Below are 21,115 nucleotides of genomic sequence, written 5' to 3'. Positions count from 1 at the left end.
ACAAACTAACTAGTAAAAAAAATTGTCAAATAAATGTATAGTGGGTAAATGTACAATATTTTGATAGGCTATTCCTCCCCCTTCTAGTGGAGATGTAGTGAAGTATGAAGTATTGGAAATACCTCAAAATACAAATTATACCCCGAAAATTGTACTTAAATACAGTAGCCTACTTAGAGCCATTTTGATGACGACCGTGATCACTACCATAAACGTCATCTATCTGCATAACAATGCACTTGACTTGACAATATTGCTTTCAGGACCTTGGAGAAGAACAAACTGTTGATTCAGACAGTTGTTTCTCAAACACTTTCATAGTGAGGGAGAAGCTTGTGGCAAGGCAAGGGAGTAGGGTAGGGCAGGCCATAGTTATTTTAAAATAACTTGAGCCAGGTACCCCATGTCCCCTAAGATTAGGAAGTTGAAGGGTTAATTCAAGTCTGATAAGGATGCACCTTGCATGTTCAAATCATTATATTACTTAAGACCATTTTCCAAAAGTAGTTTGGAAAATAAATTGTCAATTTAACATTGAGCTGCTCACAATGTTTTAGGTACCCACTTTTCTTTTATCCCCACAGACAAAAAAAATAATAAAAACGAGGTAGTTTAACATCACTATATTTTACCAGCCATATGTAAATCCAATGATAAAAAAAATAATCTGATGCACTCTTCACCTCACACATTACCTCTCAGCCAACACCTCAGTACTGAGGTGTACCATTAAGCGCAACAGCACTGATTAGCTACACCTGGCCTACGGAGCACCTGCTCCATGGATTACACCTCAGTAATGGCCGCACCCAGGGCACCCCTCTGTGAATCGGTCTATAGTCGGTTGTAGGATCTGTAGGAACACTTTTTGGTGAAAAAATACATTGCAATTTGTCAGAAGTTGTCATATTAATGCCATTTACAGCACACATGCATTTCTTGAACAGTCAAGATGAAGGAGCCACATTGCAACAAATAAATCAAATTTTATTTATCTATAAAGGTATCATCAATATGCTTAACAATGACTTAACTAATAAAGAATCAAGCAACACCAGTCACTCACTAATATCACAAAACACATGAAGACAGACTAACAGCACAGGATAGCCTAAAGCACACTCACCACAAGCAACTCTTAGATGCTATTTTTGTTATCTAGCATTTCAATACCAACCCTTGACAGCCCGGCATTCATCCAAACAGAAAAGTCTGATGTCATTGTAGTAAACAACAAATAAACTCATCAACATTGAGGCTGTATGGACAATTTGGATTGTGTCTTTTTTTTCCTCTCCATAAAAATCCACCGTAGACATGTTGTGAATATATTGGCAGAACGTATGTCTACGGTGGATTTTTCATGAAACAAAAGAGGATAGCATACAGCATCTTGCGTCGCTTGTGGTAAAAAACACAACCATTGTGGGTTTTTGGGGTCATAGTGATCTTCTATCAGCTTTGGGATGAGTCCTGAGCATAATACAGTCCTTCCTTCTCCTGTGAAAATAGGTTTCCTCTTGGCTCAGTCAGCCGTGTGTTCAAAAATAATCATTTCGTTTTCAACCTTGTCTGCCAGTGTTGTGACGGTTTTGTCCACGGCAGTGTCGGCACCGAGTTTCATCTCCTTTCTGGTGTTTAAGACTGCACTTTGCAGATTAGCTATCTCAGCAGACAGCTCTATCACTGTAAAATAACAAAAAAAGAGAGATGTTAAGCATGGAGAATATAATTTAGCCTCTGCACCTCGCATCCGTCTGTCACACTTATGGTTGCCAATCCATCAAGCCTCGTGACATCATGGAGACCCTTAGATCTCCCTATATGGATCTGCACTCGTGACATCATGAGACCCTTAACGCCTCCATATATGGTCACGCCTTGTGACACGTCACGCCACCATATATGGCCATCTCCATAAGTCCATATATGAAGACACTGACGTCATCCAACCCTGGATAAGCATACATAGAGAAGACTGCATACTGTATATGGAGCCGGCCAGCAACTCTTGTTGATCTGACCTCATCAAACCCTGCACACTCAAGACACACTCCATATATGACCAGTACAGAATTCATTCCATGTGTTGATCTGTCCCCCCATGCCAAAGCGCCAGCGCTCGCCCAGCAGTCAGCCGTCCGTCGTCACCCAGGCGGATGCGTGCACGCGACCGCTTCTCCCCTCAGGGCATCTTACTGGTGTTAGAACCGTTATACTACTACTACTTGATCATGATTTACAGTCAATACATCAATGCCACATTGCATTAGTCACCCATAAAATTAGGAACAGACGCATATCTTGGACACAGATCTTTAGTTATGCATGCAACATTTAAGGCTTATTTAAGTTCTATAGAGTAAAATAAACACACACACCCTCTTCAACACCACTTGACACATAGGAAACACAGCATGGACAATTATGAAAGAAATAAAGAAGTATTACACCTCACCTTGTTTAAATGATGACTGTGCTTGTTTAAGAGATTGTGGAACTAGAATCCCGAACCATTTTAGTGGATCTTGCTGAGGAGTGAGTTCACCTTTGACAACTGCTATTGAGGGCTCCTCAGTAGATGCTTTCTGATCATCTTTTTCTTTAGCTTCTTTTTTAGATACGATTCTTCTCCTCACACCTAGGAAATCAAATGATGTGATTAATTAAAAAAAACAAAAAAATGCATTATTTTAATTACAATTTAGCCATTACTTACAGTAAGCAAGAACAACACTAGCCGCAATTTGACTCTTGAATTATCCTCTTTCAATCTGCAAAGTGCTTGTTTCATAAAGATCCACCATAGACATACTTTCTAAAGCTATTTTCTGTCAAGAAATTCTGTGCAGGACTGCAGGTGATTCTTTTTGAAGTGTTGGAGTTTGGAAGCGCTCATCAAAGTCACTGAACGGCCCTGCGTACCACCCGTTTCGAATTTACACATAATACAGGAGGCAACAGCGCGACCCGTTAATAAAAACGAGTGCTTCCAAACGCCAACGCCTGAGAATCACCTGCACAGAATTTCTTGACAGAAAGTAGCTCATAACATGTCTACAGTGGATTTTTATGAAACAAACACTTTGCAGGTTGAAAGAGGACAAGCTTTCCCTACAGCTGCAATGTTGGTGAGTTATAGTTTAATGTCGTTTAATACAAAAAGATCACAAAAGCAATTTGGATGAGTGGGGAGTCAATGGGATCATCAAGGATCATAAGTAAGCTAAGAACCTAACATCCGTCTCACAGGAGAATATCTGTAAAATAAAACTAAGTATACACTATAGAATGCTATATCTAAATTGCATAATTTTAGCTTTTGCATTGTCGAGGCTAAAATGCAACTCAAACTAAAATAATTTAATTTCCTTCACCAAAACTCACCTTCTTCGGCGGGGCCAATATTTTCCACAGATGACACATCTTTTCCACACTCACTGGCATGCTTTGGTGTAATTCTTTCTGTGCAGAAGTCTGCTCCACCCTTAGCAAGTGTCCTGCAGCACAGGAAACGATTTCAGAAAGCCTTCAACTAACTGGCAAGCAGCTAAAAAAAAAACATGAAAATGTATGCTATGCATCTCCAGTCCTTACTTTGTATGCACGTGGACCAGTGGCTCTATCTCACTTGCATACTGAAGCGCAGACACCTGTTTGTTGCCCATGGAATATCGGGCCTTGGACATGGAAAACCATCCCTGTGGGCAGTGTTAAATAGTGGCATTGAGTTCAGTTGACCAGACACCCTTCGTCTTCCACCGTATATATGAATGGATACAGGTATGGGTAGGGGTAGGCACTAGGGATATCTGGGCAGTGGGCACCTCAATGTAAAAGTGGTTATTCTATATATGTATATGGTCAGTCTTAACTTGGTAAAGTAACACATGTGAACATGCATGGTAGTACATTATTATAAGATTTAGTTTCATAGTTATATTATATTTAATTGACGGTAATTGGCGAATGTTTAAGCATGTTCGAGTTATGTATATACTTTACTTAAGCGAGGCGCCCAGTGCCCAGTGCCCACTCTTCCGAGGTGCAGACTGCTCACCTATCATGTCACCTAGCCCTACAAGCAGAACCCAATGCTACTGAAGTTTCTGACATTTTTTAGACCCACAGCATGGGGTCCTATTCCACCTCCACCCTGCCACCGGTACGCACACATAAATAAACGTAAACATCTTCGGATAAGTCAATCTGCACTCTTTGAGGACTTTTTTTCGTGTGAGGGCTTCTGAATGTGTGAACTATAAGTACCTATAAATACCGCTGCGAATATCTCCTGTGTCGCGGAAGCCGTTAAGTATTTTTAATCTTTGTTTGACCGATTTGGTCGCTTTGATTCTTCTTTTCCTTCCTTGTTTATTGACACCTCATTGGACCGCCTATCTGGCTAGCTAGTGGCGCTATAGCTATGACAGAGCAGATCAGGGGCAGGAATGTAGCCGGCACAAGCCAACCACACAGCGGGAGGCGGTACAATAAACGGTAAATAAACAAGAAGAATCAAAGCGACCAAATCGGTCAAACAAAGATATTCGCAGCGGTATGTATAGGTAGGCTACTTATAGTTCACACATTCAGAAGCCCTCACACGAAAAAAGTCCTGAAAGAGCGCAGATTGACTTATGCGGAGGATGTTTATGTCCGCGTTCCAACATTCCCATACGAAAATATAGATACGCACAGGGACCCTACGCAAAGCGACATCCAAATTTCATAAAAGCTTTACGGAGGGTTCCGAGAGGGGCTACATGTCACCTTAACTCACCATATCAACCAATCAATCAAAACATTACCGTATATAGCACTAGTCTGTTCGGAACTGTTCCTAATCGACAACATACAGAACACACACAAAAATGTAACAGTGGCCAAGACCTGTTCAATGAGAGAGTTGAGCGCAGCTCGTTTTTCTTCCAGTAATTCCAGCTGATCCATGAAACGAAGCAACGTTTCGTCCATCAGGAGAGATTCTTCCGGCGATAGACCCATCTCGACTTGTATTCGCTGTGTTTGTAATTCAGATAGGCATTAGGCAATGGAGATTTGCTTACTTCCGCCTACGTCCCTAGGATCATGTGACACGATGGGCGTCACATGACAACACTGAAGGTTGACACCCAACCAACACTTGTACAGTACAATACAACGAAAACTACATAATACTAAAACGTCATATTTTCTAATCATATTATATGTAACAACTGGTCAACTGCGGAGGACAGAAAAGTCAAATGAAAGAGCAAAAGGGAAGTTCCCATACCGGGAGTCGAACCCGGGCCGCCTGGGTGAAAACCAGGAATCCTAACCGCTAGACCATATGGGACTGATGGCAGCACTACATGATAGTCAGTATAAGAAGGCATGTACAACTCACTGTTAAATGTATTTCGCGTTTCATGGAAAGTATAGAACAGATCATATAGCTTTATTAACACCAATAAGCTTTATTAACAACGATACATTAATACATTCTATGTATCTTTATTATAAACACCAAAACATGAATTCATTGATTTAATTCTTATCTCAATGACACAAAAGTTAAATTGACGACCGTATATTACTCTTTTCTTTCTGGGTTCCTTTACCACGCTTAGCTTTTGTTGTACTGGTGGACGTTATTATGGTGCAGTCAGAAGATATCCGCAAATGGACAAAGCGCATTTAACATAATCCGATCACCACGGCAAATCAGCATGTCATGATCACATCAGTTATAACTGGTTTACCGTTATAAAGTATTACCGTTATAAAGCATTCTGACGGAGGCGTACAACCAGCTCCTAGTAGCGCGCCGTGATCGTATAGTGGTTAGTACTCTGCGTTGTGGCCGCAGCAACCCCGGTTCGAATCCGGGTCACGGCAGGGAATAAGATCCCTGACACGGCTTTGGAGTAACGTTTTTTCACATTAACATTCCTTACATTCGATCTGAAACATTTTTGCAAACGAGTTTAAAAGGTCTCACTCACAACCAGTGGTGGAATTAGGTTAGCTCTGGTCCATAGCCTTACTGCTCTTGCTGCCCCTAAATGCGACAGTATTAGAGCTATGGAGCAGAGCTAGAATTAGGTTATAATCGCAATAAAGATAAGAGAAAGCACTGACTGCGACTGCTGTGTTTTATATTAAAGTAACACACGTCGCGGTATTATAGGCGCTCCTAAGATTGACATTTTAATTTAGTTTATTTAAAACTATATTCAAACGGACTAATATGATGAATTCCTGTTCTGTTCTTTAGCTACATAGAAGTTAGCTCTGGTCGGTCGATTCTGCCCTGCAGGGCAGAAACGAAGCAGTAGAAGGCTATGGACCAGAGCTACATAGAAGTGTCTATTTGTATGTCTCTAAATGTTTTGATGAATTGAACAATTAAGAACAATTGTTCTTAAGTGTAATGCTTAATTAATTGGGTCGTCCACTCACAGTAAACAGTCTTTGTATTGAGTTTGTGCTTGAAATGTACTGTACTGTGCTTCACCAATCACCTGGGTATGTATGGTGCCGACTGCCGAAGAGATTTCATTGGAGACCTTCTGTGTGACAACATCCATGTTCCGACATAAAAACCCAATCAACAAGCCGAGATATCGCACGTGTCACCGCCTCTCTGTGTATATTCCTGTTTGATTGGTCTGTAAGGAGGTTGGGCGGTCCATGCGTAGAGGAAGTAAGCTACCCATATTAACTCTGTGACCAAAGCACTGAACATTGAGGTCTGTCATAATATTTCTTTTAAATTAATGTAATATTCCTACGTTTACCTGTTTCGTTTCATTGGACGGCTGGAAAGTGGAAACTGGGCTAGGTGACTGTCACTGGTAAGAACTAAGAAGTGTGAAATGTGTTATAATGTGTACACTACACCTGCAACTGATCTCATGGAGTGGATCACTTTATGATCTAAATCTAGTGATATTATTCAGACCAAGTATAACTGCATTCCATCCAAAGTAGGCTACAACGCATGTAGTGTAATAATAATAATAACAAACTGTTAATTCAGTGATACTGGATGATTTGCATTGTTTTACACATAGTATGTACTGTATTGTATTTATTTTACTACAATTATTTGAAAACTAGATTAAACACTTAAGCCATGCAGGCTATTTGGAAAAAATCTAGAAATCTACCAGCTCACAATGCATCGCATAGGCTTGTAGATCTGCTATTTTCAAAGGATTGTTATACATTTTGGAAACGTGAAATGGGATATTGTGCATAATGACTACTTTTACTTTTAGTACTTAAGTACTGTATATTTTTTATGCTGATACTTTTATCGTTTTACTCAAGTAAACTTTGTATAGCAGATTATTACTTGTATCAGTATTTCACATTGGAAGTATATTGATACTTTTCCTCAGGTAAAACTTCCAGTACTTCTTCCACCACTGAATTCAGTGAACTGCATCTGCCCATTTGCTTCCTCTCCGCCAGGTCATGGAGACAACATCAGCAACAGGGGGTGTCCAGACTGTCCACCCCTACTGGCCTCGTGACGTTTCCATTCCTAACTATGTGGCCAACGACCGATCCATGTCTGAGATCCTGGTGTTTCTGTTCTCTGTGTCTGGGGCATTTCTGCTGGTGACCTGGCTGATCACTGGTCAAGAAGGGCCTGCCGGACGATTGGGCTTTGGCAGGCGGCTGGCCCTTTGCTGGTTTGCCGTGTGCGGTTTCATACATAGTGTCATCGAGGGCTGGTTTGCACTATATTATCACATAATTCCAGGAGACCAGAGCTTCCTCTCACAGCTATGTGAGTACAGACAAAATGTTTGAAAAGTGTCTAAGCAATCAATTTTGTTGCTCGGTGTGATGGTACTGTCTTTTGACTGAGGTCGTTTTACTTTCCTTTTTTTACCCTAAGGGAAAGAGTACTCCAAGGGAGACAGCCGATATGTTATGTAAGTTTATATTTGAACAGAAATAGAGCATTACTCACAGATGATGACTGATAATATTGTTATTGACACCCTCTCCCTCTCTCTCTTCTATTTAGAGCGGATAACTTCACTGTCTGTATGGAGACAGTGACTGCATTGCTATGGGGACCATTTAGTTTTTGGGTTGTGTTTGCCTTCTTGACCAACAAGTCCTACAGATTTGTACTGCAACTCATCATTTCATTAGGTAAGAGGATGCATCATCCTAGTACAATAGTACAATAAGTAGGCCTACAGAACCTTTAGTCTCAACAGTTTAGCAGTACAGATCAAGATGAGTGGTACACTGTACATCTTAAGACTTGAGATCAACTTTGAATTGTCAATTTACTTAGAAACTATATTGATCTTTACTCAAAGACTTCCAACACTTTCAGCTGTACAATTCAACATCAAGCCTCATTTATAATTTGTGTCGTCCGCTAATCCGAAGCTATTTTCAGCGTGAAAAATAGCTTTGAAGAAAAGAAGCAGCAAAAATAGCTGATGTACAAACTCACCACCTGTCACATTCCAGCATATTGTGAGCTTGTACATCAACTATTATCCACGTGGCTTGGGCACAAACATTTGAAAACCACTTGACAAAGCATTCATTTTCAACATGTGATTCTAGGTCAGCTGTACGGAGATGTGCTTTATTTCTACACGGAGCACAAAGATGGCTACTCTCACAGTGAATTTGGACATCCCATCTACTTCTGGTTCTACTTTGTATTCATGAACTCGTTGTGGATCGTCATACCTCTACTGCTGATTGTAGATGCATGGAGAGCGCTCTCTGCCACCCAGACACACATGGACAGCATGAAGACACAGAAGTCTAAGACTAATTAACCAGCAGGACAGAACTGACTGGGACAATAAAGCTGGCTACTGTGTGTGGGGTAGGGGTGCAGGGGGTAGGAAAATGTGAATTAATCAACAAAGAAAAAACGCATACTGTATGCACAAATGTTTTGTCAAATTGCAAGTGTGAATTTTCCAGTTCATTTTTCTAAGCCTTTTCTTTTTTGTGCTATACTACCCCAAGACATGTCTGACTTATGGCATTCTTTGGTTGAATAACAAGTGGGAAGGGGAATAATAAAGTCACCTATGTTTGTTTACAATAGGCCTATGCTCTTTATGTGTACCAAATCCTTTAAGTAAATTGACTGTTGACTGTTTATCTGTTGGCATTCCCAGGGCTTGAATGAAGTGTAGTTGAACTAATTCGGCTAATTATTTACTTTTGCTATGGAGTCTAGGACTTGAGATATTATCCAAGATAAGCAAGATCTTATTATGAAACACAGCTGTTGAATGTTTAATTACATTTCAGGCCCATGTGTTGAAAAACATACCATTTACAGCAAAACGAATTAATTCATAATGCTTAAATCATATGCTTTATTATTTCAAACGGTCAAAGGATACAATAAGTGCCCAGTACTGCCTACCATACCGATACCAACCTACCATATTGTATAGGCTACTCTATTCTAAAGTACTGTATGTACACACCAAGAGTAGATAAGGAATAGCTGACTTACACTCCTCATCAATCTTGATAATGACTCTTTGTTGCTGTCTACATCGTCTTTACTCTAATACATAATACTTCTAAAGAAGTTATACCTGGATCAACAAATTAATGACTGCATCAGCATGTGTGTGCCCGTTTTACAAGTACTTGTTGATGTTTTGAAGTAAATGTGAAAGGTACATTTGGGAGCCATCTTGCACGTTCACAGTAAAGTGCAAATGGCACCAAATTGACCCTGAGGATCTCAAACATTTTCATTCCCCCAAAATGTTGTTTTTGGCCACAGAACCCCCATTTGAAAATATGTGGTTGCTCAAAATATATGGATTTTTTTTTGTCAAATAGCTTAAGTATAAAATAGGGTCGTGTGGAGGGGTAATTGTGTAGCCTATAAAGTCTGGTGACAAGAGCAGGTTAACTCTTCCTTTTGCTGGGGATCTTCTGGAACGCCCTCAAGGACCTGTTTGAAAACTACTTAATTATTCCATGGAAGAGCTGTAGCCTATATCATGGCTCTGGTTTGAAGGATTCAAAGAATCAGAATGAACTTGAAGGCATATTGTTATGAGACTGAGAGGTTCCCATCATCCCATGCATAACAGTAGCTCTGGGGCAGAATCGAAGCAGTAGAAGGCTATGGACCAGAGCTAGCCTAACAGCAGGGGAGGCGGGAGCGAGAGTAGAGAGAGGACAGAGAAGGGAAGAGAAGTTTGTTGTGATAGACTACTGTCTGCGGTACTGCTTTTGTGACTGGACAGTTTTAATGAAACAGTAAGTTGATATGATAAAAGTGACGCCTCGTTCTTTACAGTGTTAGATATTGTGGGCTGGTGCGGACAGCAGCGTAGCGTTAACGTTGATTTGCGAGGGCCTGGTTTTGAGGGTGAGTAAGAAAGATATATCTATTTCTAAAATGCGGAGGATATTCCATTGGTCCGTTAATGAAGCCGGGAGCTCTGTGAATGGTCAATAAATGAAGCCGGGAGCCCTAGACTAACGAGACGTCAGTGACTGTATTTTTTTTAATAATTTATATGATGCAACACATGTCACCCCGCCGAAATAGCTCAGTTGGGAGAGCGTTAGACTGAAGATCTAAAGGTCCCTGGTTCGATCCCGGGTTTCGGCATTTTTGACTCTTTGATGAAAAACATTAAAAGGTACGAGTAGTAGTCATGCTGCTTAACAAACTGTTCAAGTTAACATTTTTACTCACACTTGCACAGTACAGACAGTACATGTTCCCATGTCGTTCAATGCATTGCAGATCGAACGAACCAACCACTTTTCTGACTCTTTTCCTTTCCCATTGGATAAATGTTGTTAACGTGTGACACCTAGTGGCGCATTACATAATTGCATTAACTTGCAATTTAATTTTGTGGACACAGAACTCTGCATTTCCACCAACAACCCCTAAAGATAATATAATTACACTTGTGGGTGGCATAATTCACATTCAAGTATCTTACATTCATTTTTGAGGGAAAATACATAATAATGAAATGGTTTGTAACATAAGGCAGTAGAAAAATGTAGTGCCATTTTAATGCCAGTCATGAAAACAAATGTAGATCTCAATCTGCCCTCCCACTCAATGATGTGTGATTTTAAAAGGTTTCAACTGAACACCTTACTGAGCCTCTGTCCTAACTGTGCATTTCTTTCTTTCTCTATGCTTGATACATCTTTGAGTGCCTTCTGGGCTGCGGGCGAGTCTGGCTGTAGCTCCAAAAGTCTCCTGAATGCCTGCTTGGCGTCCTCCATCTCATCCAGCATCTGACACGCTTGGCCCAGGCGATACCAGGCCTTTGCTCCGCCGGGCTCCAGCTGTGTGGCTTTCGCGGCATTAGCTCTGGCACGCTGCGGTTGCTTCAATTTCAGCTGGCACAGCGACAGGTTGGAGTGGAGTTCTGCTTTCGTGTTTTAGTACACGTTCGTGGACGGAACCTGGGGGTTGGCGGGCAGCCTTGATGTTTCTTCGCCGGTCTCTTCCTGCTCCTCCTCGTCCTCCTCTGGGATTGTGTCTGTGTCGCTGGTGTGGCTGTACAGGGTGGAGTTTGAGGGCTCGACTGTAACTGTCGGCTGCTCCCCACACGTCGCCGCTCCTGAACCTGGCTCCGCCCCTCTCCTTGTGAGACCTCACCCAGTCCCATTTGTCAGCAGGTGACATCTCCCAGGACTCCTCGCCAGGTGTGAATGAGTGCAGTTCAACGGTGGCACATAAAGGCTGGCTTCCCTCTGTGATTTGTGCCGCTGGGTTTTCTGGTCCGTTATCCAAGGGAGTCAATAGTATCTGGGCGAAAAGACGAAATTCAGACTGTCAAGAGGAACCTTCTAAGTCCATTTTTGAGGATTTAGATTTTTTTTAGCATAAATCAGTGCTATTGAATACCCTTTACGTCTGTGTGTTGTTTCGAAAATATTGAACCAATGGAAAGTAGTAAAAAATGCTTTGGACAAAACCTCTTAACTCCATTGGACCCTCAAACTGTCTGCTAAAGCACAACACCAACTTTGATGAGGCAGGTTTTCTTAATTTCCTAAAGAGTTTACATTTTTCATTTCCTGAAAAATGAACATTTTGGAGTTAAGTGGTTACTTCCCGACAGCAGACATCCACAAGCTTGTACAATAGCTATTTTCCCTATTTCTTATCGATCGATCGAAATTGATTTCTTATCGATCCCGATTTCTTATCTCTAGTGTTCTTCAGTACATCATGTTAATTTATAACATGATGAAATTACAAAGTACGGTAGGCAGCATTGAGTTGCTGAAATTAGGGTATAATTCACTACCACCACACCACACCAACTTCATGTACTCTTTCAGTACATCCATAAATCTCCACTTTTGTCTGCCTCTACTAGGCCTCCTGTCTGGCAGTTGCTTAGTTCCAACCTCAGCATCCTTCCACCGATATACTCACTATCCCTCCTCTGTACACGTCCAAACCATCTCAGTCTGGCCTCTGGCTTTATCTCCAAAACATCTAACATGGGCTGTCCCTAGTTCCTGATCCTATCTATCCTTGTTACTCCAAGAGAGAACCTCAACATTTTAGTCTCTACCTCCAGCTCTGCTTCCTCTCTTTTCCTCAGTGCGACTGTCTCTCGAGTCCAAAGTACCATACAAAATAGCTGGTCTCACCACCGTTTTGTACACCTTTCCTTCATTCTTGCTGATACTATCACACATTTTTCCACCCGTTCCAACCTGCTTGTACTCGTTTCTTCACCTCTTTCATTGCTCTGTTGATGTAGTTTATTTCATATGTTCACGTCGTACATACAGCAAGTACACTCTCCACATACCTCACATCTCTCTCCAGCTCTCATCCCTTCCAGACAGGCTTCAGTCACATCACACTGTCCCTCCCCTAGCCTCAGTGTTGTCCAATCGCCAAGCAGAACATGAAGGGCAGCACTTTGAGAGCGTGGAATGGGTGTAGCCGTCATTTCTAGTCCGAGCTCTGCCACTGGTTGGTCAGCTTGGATCGGCAGCATCTCCTCTCCCTTGCATGATCCTGGACTGTCAGTCTTATGGATGTCCTCTTTGAGACACACTCGGACCCGACACAGTGAACCTATCCTCGGGCTGTCACCGGATGACAACGCTGCATGGGGAAAAGATTAGGGATGCACGATTAATCGGTAGCATAATCAGAATCGGCAATAAAAATGCCATATCGGTATCGGAACGGTCTCAAAATAATACAGATAAATTATTTAAAAAATCTAATTTAATTTGTCTACTCATCTCATTCAGTTGAGAAAACAGACACACAAAGAGTAGGCTATTTATTGATTGATTACATACTTTATTAACAGGCTTTGGGCCAAGCCCCTAGGCCTAGGCTTTTTTCCATTGTGGTCCTCTGTATGAATACTGGACTACTCGCCCCGGTGCTTGCCCGTTTTTCCTCCCGGAATTTTCCCCAGTGAGGGGGATAACTTTGTAATATGCTATTGGCTGTTTGTATTCTTTTTGGAAAAAATATAAAAAGATACTGCTGTGGAAAGGCTATATTGTTTGACTTATATTGAACCTATAAACAATTTATTATTATTTAGTATATGTAAGGTTTTGCCCCCTCAAATGGTACCTCGTCAGAGAATCCCCACATATCCTACAACAACTTCTGTGAACAGACTTCACTGTAGTAGCTTTTCATAAATTATATTTGTACTTAGGCTGTTCTGCTGTCATGAAAGTTTATAGTTAGAGAAATTCAAAGTCCAGCCGTCTGCTGTCCAGCCTCTCCCACCCCTCACTGGGGAAAATTCTGGGAGGAAAACAGAAACGGGGCGAGTAGTCTTGTTACCCTCTGTATAATATTAGAATCGGTCATAATCGGTATCGGCAGATCAGTCCTAATTTCATAATCGTGCACCCCTATAAAAGATGCATTGATTCTCAACCCGGGGCCTTGAGGAAGTAATTTGATAGTATGATATTAATATGCAACAACAGTGCAATAAATAAGAACTTAAAGGAGAATTCCATGCTAGAATGTTTTCTTATCTTTCTTACCCTTCTTTGTAGTTGTTACGGCTAAATGCAGGCCGGGCCTGTGATAAATGTGGTCTGTTGCGTTTCCTAATTCCTACCGTGTCTTAATTTGAAATAAGCTGTATGGTTGCATTTTATTTTATTTGGAAAGTTTCTAAAGTAGTCCATGTCAAGATGTTTTTCTTTTCTTGTTTGTTTTGTGTTTTTTGTTGTTTTGTTTCATTACGTTGTGGAAAATGTGAATAAAAACTAAGAATAAAAAATGTAATTTTGTATAAACTATATTATAAAAGTGAACTCAAATGTTCTCAGTGTGACATAATTGACCCACGCAGAGTTTCTTAATCCAATATCTGGATCACTGGTAAGTAAGTAAGCCTTGCAGAGCTATGAGGCCCATTCAGTATTTAAGTCCGACGTCAGGTCCAAGTGGCACCAGCTCCCGTCCGCATCTCATCTCAGTAAATAGAATATCTAAACGCGTGAATCTTTTTACAATGACGTTATTTTTCAGAAAGGAAGCCAGAGGGTTAAAATGGGTTCCAACTCGAGTAGAATTATGTGTCCATGACAAAGAAAATATATGATGTTGAGACAATAAAGACTTATTATCATTATTATTGAAGATGGTAACAGTCCATTTGCTCAGTACAAATGTGTGCAGGCTTGAGTATGTTGAATCTAGTTTGCAATGAGGATTTAGTTGACACAATGAAATGAAATGGCGATAGTATCCAGTGTGGGGCAGACGGCCTGTCACAGCCAGATTTGGGAGAGCAGTAGCGTTGTTGCGAGGAAAGCAGTAAAATGAGACTTTCGTGGTTGTTTTCGTCTCAGATTTAGTCCGACGGAGGGTCACAGTATAACTCTATGGGGACACAAAAGCGACACAAAAGTAGGACCCGCTCACTCACGGCTAAAATACTGAATAGGAGCAGGAGGCCTCAAACACAACCTGTTTGAGGCAGCTTTGATGTACAAGTACACCCCCTGGACATGACGCTAGTATGTTGCAGGAACTTACGCCCAATCCAACCCTTGATGCCGAGTGCCAAGCAGGGATCCCATTTTTAAAGTCTTTGGTATGACCCGGCCGGGGATCGAACACCTGACCTCCTAGTCTCAGGGCGGACACTCCAACCACAACGCCACTGAGCTGGTACCACACTCACATTGATTTTGTCCATATCGCCCAGTACATTATTCAACACATCTCAATTCTAGGATAAGGAAAGGACAGAACATAAAAGGTGAGAAAAGCACCATACATACACCCATCATCTCCAGGATTCAAAGCAGCCTGTCCACCCTTCGTATGTGTTCGCCTTCGTTGGACCTTCCAGATGCCGCTGGCACACACACATACCCAGGATGTGGCATCATGGTCATCAGGGGAACAGTCCCTGTATGTTTCAGGACAGCACCCAGGATCCATCACTGGCTATAGGAAGTAAAGAGAAGAGAGCTTAAAATCTACCGTTTGACCCCCAAATTACAACATTAACAGTACTGTGTGTGTGTGTGTGTGTGTGTGTGTGTGTGTGTGTGTGTGTGTGTGTGTGTGTGTGTGTGTGTGTATGTCTGTGTGTGTCTTTGTGCGTGTGTGTGCATGCTTGCCTGTCTGGGGGCTGAACAAACAGCATCGGATTTCATATATACTACTTTATATATTACTTTTCAAATAATTTACTTTAATTGCGTAATGGAAGTAAATGAGGGGTTAGATCAGGCTGAAACTAATGGGTGACATCATCATGCAGTGGTGGAAGAAGCGCTCTGATATTTTACTTAAGTAAAAAAGCGGCAGTAGCTCAGGGGTAGAGTGGCCGGTTGAGCGGCCGGTAGAGCGGCCGGATGGGAACTGCAAGGTTTCAAGTTCGGTGCCGTGACTTCGGATCTATGGGCAGTTCTCTCAAGTTCAATCCCAGGCTTCTCCAGAATTAGTTTCTTAATAAAATGTAATTGAATTGAATTATTTGAGATACTGTAGTGTTGTAGATTCATTGCGAACGCAGTGAGCACTTACTATGAGACCTAGCAGATCATGTCTGTGTGTCTGTGTGTCTGTCCCGCTATCCAAATATGGAGTGTGTTGCATCAGCAATCACTCAGCTCCATATATGGGCACAAAAGGGGCCAGGTCCACTCAGCTCCATATATGGGCACAAAAGGGGCCAGGTCCACATATACAGTAACAGCGGGACAGACACACAGACAGACAGACAAACAGACAGACAGATATGATCTGCAGGGTCTCAGCTGCGTTCGCTTCCCGCGTTTGCGCGTCTTACTGGTATATATATATTGAAACACACCGGACACAGGGCTGCCTTGTAGTCTTTACTCGTTCCGTATACTCCATCAACTCAGTCACCTTGCATGTAATCACCACCACTTAATCACATAATGACCCACCCGTGTATAACATCCTGGTACCCTATGCATAGGGCCTATGCAATACAAGTGGCTGGACACTACATCCCTCCCCTTCTTGGATGAGAACCATCACCATACAGAAATGTACAATATTCAAATATACTTAGCACAATAACTCAAAATGACATATTTCTTTTCAAGGCTTTTCTTAGCGCCTTGAAGGACCTGTCCAATTATGTGTTGGTATGTCTCAGGAGCAGATGAGACTCCAAACATCAACCGCTTGTAGCGCCATAGACCCGTGTGTGACACAAATGTCGTCAGAGAGCGAGACTCAGGTTTCAATTCGATTTGGTGATATCCCCACTTGAGATCCAATTTTGAGAAAACTGTAGCACCATTCATGTCTTCAAGTATCTCATCTATGGTGGGAATAGGGTGTCTCTCTCGCACTATGGCTTCGTTTGCTCTGCGCATGTCCACACACAGCCTTATTTCCTTCATGCTCTTATGCACAACAACTAAGGGTGATACCCATGGTCGGTCCATCTACCCTCTCTATGACATCCATCTCTTCCAGCTGTTTCAGCTTTTCCTCAACTTGTTTTCTCACACTGAATGGTATCCTGCGTACTGACTTTGATGCTGGGATCTACATGGAGCCCTAACTCGAAGTCTTTGAGTTTTCCCAGACCACCAAAACATTCCTTGTATGTGTCTTTTAAAACAGATTTCAATGCACTTGTGTCTTCTGTCTGGATTGTGTTCACATGTGCTTTGGGTCCTATGTGGAGAAGCCCCAATGCTGTAGCTGTCTTCCTCCCAAGCACACACGTCTGTGCGTGTTTCACTACAAGCACCAGCTGTAGATTGGCTACAACTGACTCAGAGCCATCTATTGCTTTGATATCGGCTGTAAACACACCTTCAACTGCTAGTGGTGTTGCAGAACCATATGGGTACACTTTCTTCACACATGGTTTCAGATCTATGTCTGAACGTGACTGTATGCCATTGTAAGTTTGCATGCTCATAACATTACATGAAGCCCCAGAGTCAATTAACATTCTAACAGGCTGGCCATTAATTAACATAGGCATTTCTCCATCATCAGAGTGGCTAGTGCACTATACCTGCATCGAGTTATCTTGGTACACAGAAGTTGATCTATTGAAGATTCTGACCTTCAAAGTACATCATTTTTGTTTTGATTGTATTGCTGTATTGTTGTATTGTTCTTTCTGCTTTGGCAATGTAAACGTATGTTTTCTCATGCCAATAAAGCCTTTTGAATTGAATTGAATTGGCTAGTGACTGTCATCACACGCTCCTGCAGTCCATTACTGTCACCTGGCTCAGTCTTTATGGCAGTAATTGTGAAAACACGATCATCATCCTCACTGTGATCATCTTGCCTGTCAGTCATTTCTGGGCGCTGTGTTGTGACTTGATTAACTTTCAACATTTTCGTTTTGCACACTTTAGAAAAATGTCCCACTTTTCCACACTTGTTGCATTGTTTACCTTGTGTGATGGTGCACTCACTGGCTGTGTACCCCTCCCGTCCGCATCTGAAGCATGTCTGTGGGGGGCGGTCCCTGTTTCCAGACGTGTTTGGTTGAAGAAAACGTTTTTCCTCTTTTATCCGTTCTGTTCCATGTGCCTTGCTTTGGCCTGCTATCCATTGTGTTCACAGACAACCTCTCCATCCTTGCTGCTTGATGATCCGCTGCCCTTGCAAATTCTTGTAGATTAGCAAGAGTCAAATCCTTTTCGCGCAACAGCCGCCTCCGCACTCCGCAGCGCATTGGAGTTGCACTTGTCAATCACTTGATCCCGTACGAAATCGTCTCGGTTGTTACCGAATTCACACGTAGCGGCCAACTTCTTTAATCTGCACACGAAACTGTCCACCGATTCCCCTTGTGAGTGTTCTGCTTGCCTGAACATGTGTCTCTCGTAGGGAATATTCTTCTGCGGTGTGAAGAGTGCATCCAGCTTGTCCACGGCCAGATCATAATTACTGTCGTCTCCCGTACCATCCAACGTGAAGAAAATGTCCTGTACCTCCGAGCCAGCTAAATGCAACAGCAATGCTCTCTTTCTTGTCGCAGCAGTTATTCCCGCTGCCGTGACATAAAGCTTGAATCCTTTAATCCATTTCTCCCACCGAACTCCAACGTTGGCTGGGTCAGTGAGGACATCAAAGGGTGGAACCGCAGGCAAACTCAGAGACATTGCTCCTCTCGAGTTTTAACTTCCTTGCTTTTCGCAAAACTCTCGTAGACTCCACTTTCTTGTTCAAAAGTCCACAACGAGTAGGATATTTTCCTCGTCGCCAAATGTAGTGTTGTAGATTCATATATATTGAAACACACCGGACACAGGGCTGCCTTGTAGTCTTTACTCGTTCCGTATACTCCATCAACTCACAGTCACCTTGCATGTAATCACCACCACTTAATCACATATGACCCACCCGTGTATAACATCCTGGTACCCTATGCAATACAAGTGGCTGGACACTACAGATACCCTATTTTTTCAGTGTTCATTTACACCAAGCACTGTTACAATTGCCCACACCACGCATACATTTTAAGGTCGTGTCCTAATTAGTGTAAAACGTGTTACAGATGCAAAGAGAAAGCTTTCAGAATTCAGCACCATGGAGAGTGCTCTGACATGCAATAAATAAACAGTTGGTCAATCAAGTATCCAACAACAGTGTTTAAAGCCTATCCCTACCTTCGTAATTGTTCTCTAACAAAAACACAGACTGTTTTGTGTTAAACAAGAGCCTGTTGTTTGACCGCCCCCCATATATTATATGGGGGCTTTCCCCAAGAGTTCATGCAAGGACGTCATAGTATAATTTTGACTAGTCAAAATGATACTATGACGTCCTTGCATGAACTCTTGGAATGCACTGGACTTTGAACCTCATTAGTCAAATGCAAGTTCTCAGAACAAATTATTTATGGATATGATTTCTTTCACAACCTCTCTTATCTTTGTTGATGTGACCAACAAGGCTATAATGGCTGAATTTTTTAGTAAAGCTAAAGCAGATCTCTTGATCCCTCCCTGAATAATGAAGAGACAGACAGAACAATCTCTGCTGTCGGGAAGAAACCACCTAACTCCTCAGAAAATGAAGAAAACCTTATATTCTTAAAACAAAGCAATACTGCCTCATCAGAGTTGACATTGTGACTTGTCTGATACTTGCACGTGTCATCATTATACCATCACCACAAAATTATAAATAAACATGTTAAACAAACGCTCCAAATAATGGTTAAAATATACTTTCCAAATTCACTTGCTTCCTTTATACTGTAGCTCCAAGACTAAACAATGGCTACTGGAAAAGCTTCCCCTATAGATGGGTAGGGATGTACTTGTTGTGTTGTGTATATGTAATGTATATGTACTGTTATGTATTTGTGATGTATTTTAAAGTATATTGTTCCGTTCAGTGAGAGGACCTCAGTGAAAATAAGTCTTTGGACTTTACTGTGTAATCCTTGAATCGCTGATTATAATGTTGTATTATGATTGCTTTTCTAAATAAATAGAATAAAATAAAATAAAACAAATATGGCTATAACGGTCAGTATTTCAGTCTTCCTCTATACTAGTGCTATACCCTCAGGCCAAAATGTCAATTCTTTGTACTCAAGATATCTAATGGGGAGATTGTAGGAGGAACGATGGCCTTTCTTTTAGCACTGACTTTAGTCTATTTACATACAAGATAGCTCTAGTTTATACTGTATTATCTGTATATATAAGACAAGCTATGGCACATGGCATTTCAATACTCGGCTCACTGACAAGTGCTCATGTCCATGGCAACAGTGTGAGCTGCTAGAAATGTCAAGAGGTCCCATGAGCCAAGTGGCTTACAGTCTGTGCGGAAACTTTCCAAATTACGTCAATGAGCCAAAACGTCTGGCTCACGCTTTACAGCCGTCTTGCACAATATAGGCTTTGGGGCCACTATAGCAGGGCAGGCTCTCTCTCTCTCTCTCTCTCTCTCTCTTCCCAAATATTGTCAAATTTCTTGTTAATGAATTCAAAAAGGCAGTAATACATGATATTACATGATATATGACAAAATGAACCCACTTTTCTGGACCGACTGAAAAATCTGCCATTCAATTTTCCCATAGAGATTTACATAACTATTGATATAAATTATTTTAAGCCTAGAATCAAGCCATCCATGGATCCTGGTGAATCATGACCATAGCACCTTTGATTCTGTGAAGAAAGAAAAATGAAGGGTATTTATTAAATGTAGTGATCATATAATTAATTATTAAAACTTTTTTTTTAATCAAATGTTTTATGGACATGATTCACTTCCTGGATGGCTTCGTTCTTGGCTTAAAATAATTGATATAAATATATTTTTAATCTCTGTGGGAAAAATGAACTGCCGATTTGTCGGTCCAAAAAGCCATGTGACCTACTCTGACAGTGACATACCATAACCGCTGGGTGGTGCTAGCGGAAGGAAATGATCTAGCTCCAGCAGTCAACCCACTTTACAGGGGAAAGTGTAGTTGAAAATTGCCCATAACTGACACAATTTACTGAAAGTTGGTCATTTGACAGAGCTGGTCATTTGTATATGTAGCCTATAGCTACCAGCGTATACTGGAAAATAAATTATTAATTATTAATTGATTGCGAATCCGATTGGTTAAAAAGA

The 21,115-nt window shown here is 41.5% G+C and overlaps 3 protein-coding genes across 4 annotated transcripts; 1 reads left to right on the top strand and 2 right to left on the bottom strand.

Moving 5' to 3' along the window:
- Window positions 1-972: 972 nt before the first annotated feature.
- vma22 (vacuolar ATPase assembly factor VMA22) lies at window positions 973-5,815 on the bottom strand. Its single transcript, XM_080763554.1, has 6 exons — window positions 5,764-5,815; window positions 4,894-5,022; window positions 3,598-3,701; window positions 3,388-3,500; window positions 2,459-2,641; window positions 973-1,686 (listed from the first exon to the last, which is right to left on the bottom strand). The coding sequence occupies exons 2-6, from the start codon at window positions 5,005-5,007 to the stop codon at window positions 1,526-1,528; spliced, it is 675 nt and encodes a 224-aa protein (XP_080619680.1). The 5' UTR covers window positions 5,008-5,022; window positions 5,764-5,815; the 3' UTR covers window positions 973-1,525.
- ebp (EBP cholestenol delta-isomerase) lies at window positions 5,227-9,132 on the top strand. 2 transcript variants are annotated; one of them, XM_080763553.1, is made up of 6 exons: window positions 5,227-5,363; window positions 6,815-6,842; window positions 7,465-7,786; window positions 7,898-7,934; window positions 8,030-8,160; window positions 8,590-9,132. In XM_080763553.1, the coding sequence occupies exons 3-6, from the start codon at window positions 7,468-7,470 to the stop codon at window positions 8,808-8,810; spliced, it is 708 nt and encodes a 235-aa protein (XP_080619679.1). In that variant the 5' UTR covers window positions 5,227-5,363; window positions 6,815-6,842; window positions 7,465-7,467; the 3' UTR covers window positions 8,811-9,132. The 2 variants fall into 2 exon arrangements, with proteins under 2 accessions (XP_080619679.1, XP_080619678.1); XM_080763552.1 differs by lacking the exon at window positions 5,227-5,363 and having other exon boundaries at window positions 6,692-6,842.
- A 1,901-nt stretch (window positions 9,133-11,033) lies between these two features.
- On the bottom strand, window positions 11,034-15,454 carry LOC308315553 (uncharacterized protein). The gene is made up of 3 exons (XM_080763590.1): window positions 15,289-15,454; window positions 12,819-13,120; window positions 11,034-11,797 (listed from the first exon to the last, which is right to left on the bottom strand). Exons 1-3 carry the CDS (start codon window positions 15,449-15,451, stop codon window positions 11,351-11,353), a joined length of 912 nt encoding a protein of 303 aa, XP_080619716.1. The 5' UTR covers window positions 15,452-15,454; the 3' UTR covers window positions 11,034-11,350.
- Between the last annotated feature and the right edge of the window lie 5,661 nt (window positions 15,455-21,115).

This window comes from Protomyctophum bolini (assembly GCF_963924005.1).
Source record: "Protomyctophum bolini genome assembly, chromosome: 5".
Lineage (NCBI taxonomy): Eukaryota > Metazoa > Chordata > Actinopteri > Myctophiformes > Myctophidae > Protomyctophum > Protomyctophum bolini.
Note: the sequence above shows the minus strand (reverse complement) of the source record. Positions and strands in the feature narration are given on the sequence as shown.

What these genes read in the sequence shown, in the direction of transcription:
- LOC308315553 (XM_080763590.1), bottom strand. Translation starts at nt 15,451, where the DNA reads ATGGATCCTGGGTGCTGTCCTGAAACATACAGGGACTGTTCCCCTGAT. An exon ending in GAATCCTGGAGATGATGGGT is followed by an intron (nt 13,121 to 15,288) that starts GTATGTATGGTG and finishes TTCCCCATGCAG; the next exon opens with CGTTGTCATCCGGTGACAGC. An exon ending in GAGCTGGAGAGAGATGTGAG is followed by an intron (nt 11,798 to 12,818) that starts GTATGTGGAGAG and finishes CTTTTCGCCCAG; the next exon opens with ATACTATTGACTCCCTTGGA.
- ebp (XM_080763553.1), top strand. Translation starts at nt 7,468, where the DNA reads ATGGAGACAACATCAGCAACAGGGGGTGTCCAGACTGTCCACCCCTAC. An exon ending in GAGCTTCCTCTCACAGCTAT is followed by an intron (nt 7,787 to 7,897) that starts GTGAGTACAGAC and finishes TTTTACCCTAAG; the next exon opens with GGAAAGAGTACTCCAAGGGA. An exon ending in GGAGACAGCCGATATGTTAT is followed by an intron (nt 7,935 to 8,029) that starts GTAAGTTTATAT and finishes TCTTCTATTTAG; the next exon opens with AGCGGATAACTTCACTGTCT.
- vma22 (XM_080763554.1), bottom strand. Translation starts at nt 5,007, where the DNA reads ATGGGTCTATCGCCGGAAGAATCTCTCCTGATGGACGAAACGTTGCTT. An exon ending in TATTGGCCCCGCCGAAGAAG is followed by an intron (nt 2,642 to 3,387) that starts GTGAGTTTTGGT and finishes TTGATTTCCTAG; the next exon opens with GTGTGAGGAGAAGAATCGTA. An exon ending in ACAGTCATCATTTAAACAAG is followed by an intron (nt 1,687 to 2,458) that starts GTGAGGTGTAAT and finishes GTTATTTTACAG; the next exon opens with TGATAGAGCTGTCTGCTGAG.